This window comes from Seriola lalandi, unplaced genomic scaffold (assembly GCF_002814215.2).
Source record: "Seriola lalandi dorsalis isolate HSWRI2012SDOR001 ecotype SW California unplaced genomic scaffold, Sedor1 jcf7180002054577, whole genome shotgun sequence".
NCBI lineage: Eukaryota > Metazoa > Chordata > Actinopteri > Carangiformes > Carangidae > Seriola > Seriola lalandi.
Window position 1 is genome coordinate 760,663 of NW_019525130.1, and position 10,183 is coordinate 770,845.

General features: G+C 42.7%; 1 protein-coding gene across 1 annotated transcript in view; it reads right to left on the reverse strand.

Annotated features, from left to right (window-relative positions):
* wnt11 (wingless-type MMTV integration site family, member 11) overlaps positions 1 to 7,573 on the reverse strand; it is a 9,230-nt gene extending 1,657 nt beyond the window's left edge. The window contains exons 1-5 of the mRNA XM_023417688.2: positions 7,306 to 7,573; positions 5,334 to 5,525; positions 3,282 to 3,526; positions 1,890 to 2,167; positions 1,404 to 1,696 (exon numbers count right to left, since the gene is read on the reverse strand). Of these exons, the coding sequence (XP_023273456.1) occupies positions 1,404 to 1,696; positions 1,890 to 2,167; positions 3,282 to 3,526; positions 5,334 to 5,416 (899 nt within the window). The 5' untranslated portion in view covers positions 5,417 to 5,525; positions 7,306 to 7,573. The remainder of the gene's footprint in view (positions 1 to 1,403; positions 1,697 to 1,889; positions 2,168 to 3,281; positions 3,527 to 5,333; positions 5,526 to 7,305) is intronic.
* Between the last annotated feature and the right edge of the window lie 2,610 nt (positions 7,574 to 10,183).

A 10,183-nucleotide genomic window follows, 5' to 3' on the forward strand; every position in this document is an offset into this window, starting at 1 on the left:
CCAACACAGCGGAGGAAGATCTTGTTAGATCGCTGCTGTAAATTGAGCAAGAAAACAGGCCTGTGCATCTGATTGTTTAAGGAGTGCCACAATAATGTAATTTTGACTAAAGCACAGACTTCAATAGTGTTCCTCTTCCCAGGGCCGTGACACATTTTTTTTTAAGTGATCACATTGTATCCATTAGGAGCTGCTGCTAAAATCCAATCTCCCTGTCCCACATTTTCCACTTAGTCAAAAACCTGAGTCTACAGTAGAATACAATAAAGGTACCCACACACATGCACTCACAGTTACTCATACAATAACATCAGCATCACACATTCATGTAATGACTGCAGCAAAGCGAGTGTCTCAGTATTTGGCAAAACACTCTAAAGCTGCAGACTGTGTGTGGCTGCTGTGTTATCAGGCTGTAAGGGACAGCACTGGGCACAGTGAGTGTCCTTGACATGAACCATGTCTTCTGGTTATCTGTGGAGTGGCATAAGGCTGAGGGACACATGATACATTCAGTCATATGATGCATGACATTTACAACATACAACAACATCACGTGCCAATTAGTGGACCTTGGCGGTTTACACAACCATGAGTGCAGGCTGGTAATGTTGAAGAATGCTGAGGTGTGTGGACGCACAAAACTTTTCGAAATTTAAATGAGATGAAGTTTTTAAATGAACAGAGAAACTTCAGCGCTCCCTCTGTTCACCCTCAAAACTAATGCCTGAGATACAACCTGTCCTTCTCTGCAACGTGTTTATGGGAAAGGGGTAAATTGAATGAGCTTATAAAGATAGTGCTGCATATGTGTTGCATATTTCTCTGATACTGGTAACCCCAGATCTCACCATGTGTCAGACCCTCAGATAATGGTTTGCCTTGCTGCCCACTAACTTCTCACAGACCACAAACCAGAAGCACTAAACACTGCCCCAACTAAAACACTGGAGCTGAACAGTGGAGGTACGTAAACCTTTATCTTTTGGGGGCCATTAGCTATTTTCCCCATTTGTGTGGCCCTCTCCAATCGATATCAGCTCTGGCACACTCAGTCCCAAGAATAACTGCATTAGTCAATGTTTCAGATAGCAGGACAAGGACTCTAGTCACATTGGTCTTTTCTCTGACACATGCTCAGACAAGCCACAGACAGAGCACTCTCAAGGGCCACAGGCTCTTATCAGCCAGTCTGCAAACTCAACGGTGCCACCACACAGGACGCCACTTCACTAGAGTCAACATCCTGGATGAGCACACATCCAGGAATGGTCATTTCCTTTTTGTCAGCTGTGTGGGTCTGTCACTGATGCTACTCCAAACAGCATAGAGCTATCATTACCACTAAATATCCCCTTTCATGCACACTCACAAGGTCAAACACAATGAGGTGACAGCCTCACCTGTCCTGTGTGCCAACGGAGCCCTGTTTGTCATTCTTGGTACAGAAGTCCGGGGAGCTCTGCAGGTAGACCAGCTCGTTCTCCCTCACCGGCCTGATGTCAATGTCTTTAGGTACCAGCTGCTTGCGCGTCCCCATGGGCCGGTGAACCACTTTGGTGGCTGACAGGTACTTGGTCTTGAGGTCCATGGCGATCTCCCTCAGGTCTTGCAGGCCTCTCCAGCAGGTTCTTATGGAGCAGGAGCCGGACACCCCATGGCATTTACATTTCATCACCAGCGCGTCTCTCAGTGCCTTGACATGAGGCAAGAGGACAGGGAGGTTAGAAAGAGCTCACTATATATGGGATTGACATTCATACAAATAATATACTGTACAAGGCAGGTATACAGAACACAAATACAATTACAATTTAAACTGCAATGTCCGGTTTAGAACAACAATTAGAAACAACATATTTGCATTTTTCCCACTCCATATTGCTTACCTGTCTCCCGACCTCACTGTTGTGTAGGTGCATCAGTTTGTTTGCGTGGGAGCCGGCACGCTTCATCTTCATGGGAGCATCAGAGAACTTGGAGCCCATCATCAAACCGTAGTGCAAGTTGTCAGCGCAGCCCCCCCAGCGATAGCCGGGCTCTGGGATCTCCGCTGGGATGGGACCGCATGAGCACAGACGCAAATCTCCAGAGGTGCACGCCCGTGCTATGGTGTGGCTGATGGTTGCAGCAGAGAGAGCGTACACGAACGCAGCCTCCCTCGTTCCTGTCAAAAGAGAAATCCAAATTATATTTGCTTGTTTTGTCCAGAAGAAAATCCTCAATAAACAATTTAGAAACTGGAACCAGCAAATCTTTGCTTTAAAGATGACTTTAATGATTAATTGATCATTTAAATAGTTGTTGATTAATCAGTGAATCATTTCAGCTCTGGCAGTTATTATTGGCTCTAATCAACTTCTCTGCTGTTCATCAGTTCTATTTCCCAGTTTCCTTCTAAGCTTTTCAACTGTCTCAATGAAAAGAGAAACTGACTGCCTGCACAAAACATATCTATCAAACACAGCCCATCACCGCCCTTTCTGTAATGCAGAGTGAGCACTGATGTAATTGGTGGTGATGTGTGTACACGGAAAGCACATATGTGGAAGGTCGGGGAGCAATTGGAAGTAAGGGAAGAAATCATGTATGACCGTGGGCTGGTTAGATCAAAGCCATCCCTGAACAGAGATGAGCCATTTCCTGTTCAGTGCAGACTGTTCATTTGGCAAAGGGGCAGCTATGTCTTTTCTGGGGGGCTCTGCATAGCTCCCCCACCCACAACCCTGCAACTGCCTCTGACTGATTCAAGGTCCCTCTGGCAACAGAGGCAGCTAAGTAAGTCAGCAACGCAAGCAGGCGTGCAGTCAGATAATGCTGCAGCGTTCAGAAATAACAAGCCAATTATTAAATCATCAGAATGTACACAGGCTGTGAAAGAGGCTATTCTCAAATAACAGCTTCAGTACAAATCCCTGCTGAAGAGTCCTCAGGAATAAATGATGGAATAATTTTGCAGCAAAAAAAAAAAAGAAGTGGAAAGATGAAGCCACACGTCATCTTACAGCCAGAAATCAGTTTTGAAAAGGACATGATTCTGTATCAAAGTTCAGTCATGTTGTGGTGTCTGAGCTCAGACACCATCAAAGGACTGAAGATCCTCTCACCAGTTCCTGACAACTGAACTGCAATCCATGCAGGACTTAATGACCCTGGTTTTGGGAATTCATTGAATGTCAAGCGTGACTGTAAACATTAGACTCTTGTGGGTAAAAAACTTGGAGCAGCTCTATGGAAACAACAGAGTCCGCACTGTCAATCCAAACTGTTTATGACCATACCTCGGTCGAGGTCTGGACGATACTTGGGGGCATCGGAAGGGATCTCAATGGAGGAACAGTTCCAACGCATATCAGCGAAGGTCTTCTGACATGTTTTCTTGACTTCGCGGGCAGCTTGGATAATGGTTTGCATGAGCTCCAGGTTGCTGCGGCACAGCTGAGCTTGGGAGGACACCATGCCGGGCAGCAGCTTACAGTGGTGAGTCTGGTTGATGTGTAAAGATGCAGGAGCGTGTGACAGTGCTCTGCAGCAGGGGAGAGATAAACAAGAACATGGGGTATTAGTCAGTATAAATTAAAGAGCACGTTTTCTCTTAGTTGCAGTGGTTATGGCAACAATGGCGATAATTGCTTAATCACATGTAATTTGTTTTATGAGTAGTGGAATTATCATGTTTATAAGAATAACAAAGCATGCTGTGAGTTTTTTTATTTACAGTCGTGTGTTAGCGATTTGAGTTTCTTGTGTACACGTACTTCAAGCCTGTGAGACACATCAAGTTTGGATAAACACTTGAAAAACTGAAACAGATAATGCTTCAGGCAGGGAAATATTTTGGCATGCATCACAGAAGAGAACCATCTTATCACAGTGAAAATCCCAAGGGAAACTCAGCTGTGGATTCATAAAGTATAAGTGACATGTTCTTGGCACACAGCTTTTCTTTTGTTAAAGCAAAGAAGAGGCCTCGAGATACGCCAGAAAATATAAAAACCCCACTAAATTCTGGTCCACAGTCAGACGAAGAACCACATAGATCCCTCACCATTTGTATTTTCCACCACAGGAAGCACCGTCCTCTGTGGCCTCAGTTTGACATGAATCATCCGTTTACAGACTATAAAAGGGCGCACACATTTGATTTAAACAATTTAAACTTACTATGGATTAACTTAATAGAGAAACCGCAGGCGGAGCAGGTTAGCTCTGATCTCTGCTTTTTGTGCTTTGCACTTTGCCGAGAGTTCGTGAGAACCAGGCAGCGCCGCCTGCACCTTGGCCTGTTTTGCATTAGGGGCCGAGGGGCCGCCACTCTGTGCCCAACGATAAGCTGTGACTCCGCTGGTCTTGTGGTAACCCGCCACTCACAGGTGTTTACAACTGCATCTGTTTTGCATTTCACCGCTGTGCATTATCAAGACCGTAGGACTTCGCGCTTAGATTTAGCACATGCCATCCCAGCACTCGTGGCACATCTGCTGAAGTCCTCCCGCTGAGAGTATTACCACCTCTCAGTCTGATAAGACGCCAGGGATATTTCTGGTAAAGCCAAACCTGAAAGTTATGTTTTGACAGTGATCAGATATAAGGCGCGGACATAAATACTCAGATAAAGAAATAAACAAAGGAACACGCAAATTGTGAAGAAAAACCTCCAACACCAAACAAAACTCTCCAAAACATTCAGTTAAAACATAACAAATTCAAAAAATAGCAACTTGGGAATTTCATGTACTTTCCAAAATTATTGTGAAAACTATTGTTTACTTTTACTGCGCCTTAAAAACAGTGCGGTGTTGAGTGAAGGTAGTCAACATTTGTGTCAGCTTCCCTCTTCACTATTTTTACACTCGTGAGGCCTGACGAGACAGTGACATCACTGCTGCTGTCTGCGGCGCCATGACGCCTCGTCATCTCGTTTTCTCTTCTTATCGTTTTATTATTATGCAGCAGGGGGTACATGCAGTCTGAGATCCTGGACCTGAAACATGCCGTCTCCTTTTACTGAAGCTGCATTAAAGTTAATAAAGCAAAGAGGTTTCCTTTCATAACCTGAAGAGCTGCCAGCTAATCTACCTTCTCCTTCATCAGATACACATGTACACAACACACAGCCCTCCCCTTGATCAGGAGCAACCTGAGGAATGTTGGGGCCCATTTCAAATCTGCCATGGGCCTGCAACGCCATAAAACACTGAGACATGAAGCAAAGAGCCACACAAAATCCTGCATCTTCATGACATCTGTTGTGACATTGTTTGAATGTAAAGCCGTGTAAAGATGGCGACTCGCCTAAAGAAAGAAATGGCGGCTCTCCTGCGAATACTTACAGCCATTTGATGCCAGAGCAGACCTGAGACAGCAGCAGAGCTGTGAGCACGCCAAGAGGAAGGACATGAGAGCTGCTCCTCATGGTTGGACAGTGGCTGCAGTTCACACAAGACACAAATACAAAGGGCGGTTTGGCTTCTTGGCTCAGACTCAAAGGTCAGCGCTCATGACACGGCCTCCTCTTCTGAACCCTGTAATAAATATAATAAAAAATATCAGTGACTTTGCAGTGCCACGGGGGGCCAGTTCCACATTTTCAGTATTTTTCTTTGATGCGTTGATGTAAGAACCACTGGTTTATATCATTTAAAAAACAGGCCAAATCTGATGACTGAAAATCTGATAAAGGAATATCGTTTTATTCACGGTCAGCGATCTCGGATCATTTGCTCGCTTTAAATCATGAATAACCACACAACAGAAAATAAACTGAAATGAGCATAATCATTGATATACTTTCTAGGTTTTTCACTGACACTGTAAAACGATTCATGATGATACAAAAAACGTTCAGCTTCCATCTACATGCAAATAAACAATAAACAAGACGAGTCATTGCAATGAAACCTTCAAGACAAAGAAACCTCTAATTCTCATAGAGGGATGCAGTTTATCTGTGTTACATGCTCAGTGACAGTAGACACAACGCTGACTTCCCTTCAAGAGTTTTAAGTGACTTTATGTTGTTTCATAATCTGCTGAGGTTATTTTTAAATATACAGAATCATAAAATATGGTGGCTGGTTGTTTTTCTGTTGTAGTTGCTTTCACATTGCTGGTGAGATTTACATGGATGAACTCTGGACACGTTCAGGGCCCGTTTCCCATGATTTAGTGCGATCAAGCTGCTTGGTTTATTTGCACAGATATTTTAGTCTCTGTAACTCAGTGTCACCTCTGCTCCACTTGGAAAAATGTAAAGAATGAGAGTGACAGCAGCACAGATCAGCAGTAATCTGCAGCCGCTGGCCAGGTCAGCGCATCACAGGCATTATCTGATAGCGCTTTGAGCTGATGATAAGCAATCTCTTTGAAGAGAGCTTAAACTGAGGCGTTAAAGCTGCAGGTAGTTGATAATGGGCCTTTTTAAAGCAGCGGAGTTCCGGTCCTTGTCGCTGATTGGCCGAGACGCGCTCGAAACTGTGTGAAATCACTTGTATTAATTATTTAAATGAGCTGACTGAAACTCCCCACTGCACCATTGTGTATTACAACCACTTTTCTAGCTCCAGAAGTCTGACCTTTGGGCTACAATAATAAAATAACCAGCCTGCCATACACTATCGATTAAAACTCAAGTATTTCCTGAGCAATTTGCGGATTTGTTTTCCGCTCTGCGTCAGATCTGTTGGATTCACTGTTTCAATGCACATTTAGGCAAAGTGGTCTGAATGGCAGCTCCGGTTTCCCCCGAGAAGATAAAGGCTGATAGACTCACACACCATCCGATGTGTGTCTGTCATCAGCCACAGATAAACTGGGTAGGGCACACCTAGTGGATTATTAATCATTAATCATGTATAATTAGTGGAGATTAACTAACAAGGTCGCACAAGGATAGCCTATAACATTTTTTATAGAAACCTTATGACAATTGGATTTTCTAGTCTGTCTGTGAAGACAAAAGTCTCCATGAGGAGAGGCTGAAAAGTCACTTTAAAGCGGGTTGCACCCAAACTCACCTCTTTTAGACTACGTGAAATTAAAAAAGATAACTAGCCTATAAAATCTGTGTAAAATAAACTGGAATAAATTAAGTTAACCATTATTTCTCCTTTCTAAAACTAATCTTGGTTACAATTCTTTCCATACTTTTTTTTCCCCCAGCAGATTACGCCTCTGTAGAAAAACAGAGCAGTCAACTTTATATTCACTGAATACTCCCTCACTTTAAACGTATCCAGTAAAATACCCACTACACCCTCTCACTGCAGCCTAACTTTTCCTCCAGCCAGACGCGTTTAACCTCACCTTTGCTGCGGCGCTCACTTCTTTCCGTTCAATAAAGCGACGCAGGGAAAATAATAATAAAAGCGGCCGGAATATCCTTCCACAGAGTCTGAGTCGGTGTCAGCCTGAAGCGCGAGTAAAATCCAGCACGGGGTGGTAGAGTAGCTCCGGACAGGTAGGCATGGTGTGTATCAGAGCCAGTGTGAGTGTGTGTATATGTGTGAGAGAGAGAGAGAGAGTGTGTGAGAGACAGAGAGGTCTGAGCAGAGGAGAGTGAGTGAGCCTGAGTGGGGGCAGACTCAGCTCTAAAGTACCCCTGCCCCGCTTTGATCTCACTGCTGATGTCAGACCTGCATTAACATAAGAAAGCGCGCTGCGGCGGGACCAGAGCGCAGCTACTGAGAAACACTGCGCAGCGTCGTTGGACTGATCCTCCACTCCAAGTCCTCTGGAATAGTCCCATATTATTCCCACAGGGCGCTGAAGTGAGTTATTGTGCGTCTGTGATGATGAATAGTCGATACAGTGACCTTATTTTAACGGCATTTATAGTTTCTCTGGTATCTTTATCATAGTCCCATAAAATTCCTTTAAAGATTCCTCAAGTTCCCAGAGGACACGTTGTGGCGCCCGTTTCATGCTTAATGGTAACTTATAGTTTCATGTCACCAATTATTCTATAAAAGATATATAGCTATAAAATATTAGATGAATTAAGCTGGTGCAAATATATAATCGCCTACCTGGTAAATGGTTTTGTAAAATATGTTTTTTATATGTTAATATGTTAAAATATTTCCTATAATTACAATTAAATCACAGTTATCTGTAGTTTTGTTTCCTTCTTGGCAAATCGTTATACTGTCCGTGTGAAACGATGAAATCACATTTCAGTTTTAACACCACGACAACGATAATGATAAAAGTCCACACATCTTATATTTTACTCTTAAGATATAAAAAGTTAAACAGACACAAACTGAATCCAACGATCCACGTGAACTGTAAACGTGCATTCATTGTTCTGAACAGTGAAATTAAACACAGGCACTGCTGATTTCATATATAGCCTATATGTTCTTATGGAAAATGTGAAATAATTGAATCATTCTATAACACTTAATGAAAAACTCCATGTTCCATGATTTTGATTCAAATCCATTTAGAAACAATGTTATACATTCAGATGTTATTGCATGATATTTTTTAACCTTTGTGCAACACAAAGAAAACTGGCACTATAAGGATTCAGCTGTGGTCTCTCATTTGTGAGCAAATTATTTTCAATATGTGTAAAAGAAATGTCTAAGTGAAATGTCACAGTCACAGACACACCCTTTCTACCATTACCTGCAGTGAAATATAATGTGCTGTTTTTGTGTTTTGATAAAATTTGAAATAGGAAAAAGGAAAAACTTCCAATTTGAAAGTTAAATGATGTTCTTTATTCACTATGACACAAAAAACGTGTTTTATTTATTAATGTGGATGCTATACAACAGTTAGAACATATGTAGTGTAATACAATGTGACATGACATTGTGTTATTCCAGGTACACACATGCACACACATGAACGCTGTCCAACACATGTTCTAAAAAAAAGAAATTCAAGTAAAACCTCCCTAAAGTTACAGAGAGTTTTCCTGTACTGGCAGATTTCCTTAAATATTAAACCACATTGTAAGTGATACGTTTCCGAGCCAGCTGTGGGAATGTAATGTATAGTTTCCCTGAGAATCTGCTGCACCTCCAGCGCTCAGACAAAGGCAATAGTGAACTGTTGTCCAGACCTTGACCTTGCTGGTATAGCTAACATGGCTTGCCTCGTGCGCTGCTGGGTGCTCCACTGGGACCAGGAGATCGGGTGTTGTCATGCTGTCTCTGGACCAGACACATTTACAGACCACAACAAGCCCCCACCCCCCCCGTCTGGGAACACCTGGATCCTGTGTCCAAATCTGTTTGCCAAACGGTCCGCTGCCATGTTTTATACACAGTATGATAGCCCCATATGTGTGTACCTCATTTACAGTGGGGTTGTGATCCTGGTTCCAGAGAGACTCCATGTGTTTTACATGGCAGTCAACTGTGAATGGGCACAGGTTGGAGCGTGTGTGGGAGTCGTGGAGCTTCCAGCAGGACCGGGCCCGTCTACAGACAAACTTTTTTACACACAGGCTCTCCATTCCTGAGCTAGGATCAACACGCAGCCCCTTGATCCTCACATCTCACCTTCCAAGCAATACGGGGGGGGGGGGGACCTTCTGAGAGAGGCACAGGGGGGTGAGAGAACCACTGGAGTTCATGATAATGAAATAACTCATGTCACACAACAGTGGAATAAGAGTCCAGTCGTTATGATAGATAATCCACATGTAGGATCAAAAACAGCTTTACAGAGATAATGTTACAGTTACATGGGTTTTTTTTAACAGTCACTATAATCAGCTTTTGACATGGTGGGATTACTGGTAAAAAAATAAATAAATAAGATAAGTACAGTATGTGTATGAAGAACACGTTTGTGGAAAACACATTTCCACGATTCCAAATCGCATTGTGTTTTTTATAACATGCTGTTGTTTGACGCAGATGCGGTTTCACCTTGAGCTGGATGTTTATTTTCGAATGAGTTCCAATCAGTAAATGAGATGAATCCTTTTGGATGATTTAGAACCACAGAGAAATATTTCAACAACTCAAAATGTAAATGCACATAAACAGAAACTGTAATTTATTTGACTTGTGTGCAGTCTTTTACACAAAAACATGTATGTCGCTATTTTTGTGTTGCAAAAATATAGTTATAATTTAAATCTTCAAGAAAAATATGAAATCTCTAAATTGGCTGAATGAAGAATGGAGTTGGCTCTGCTCTGACTAAATACAGTGTTAAT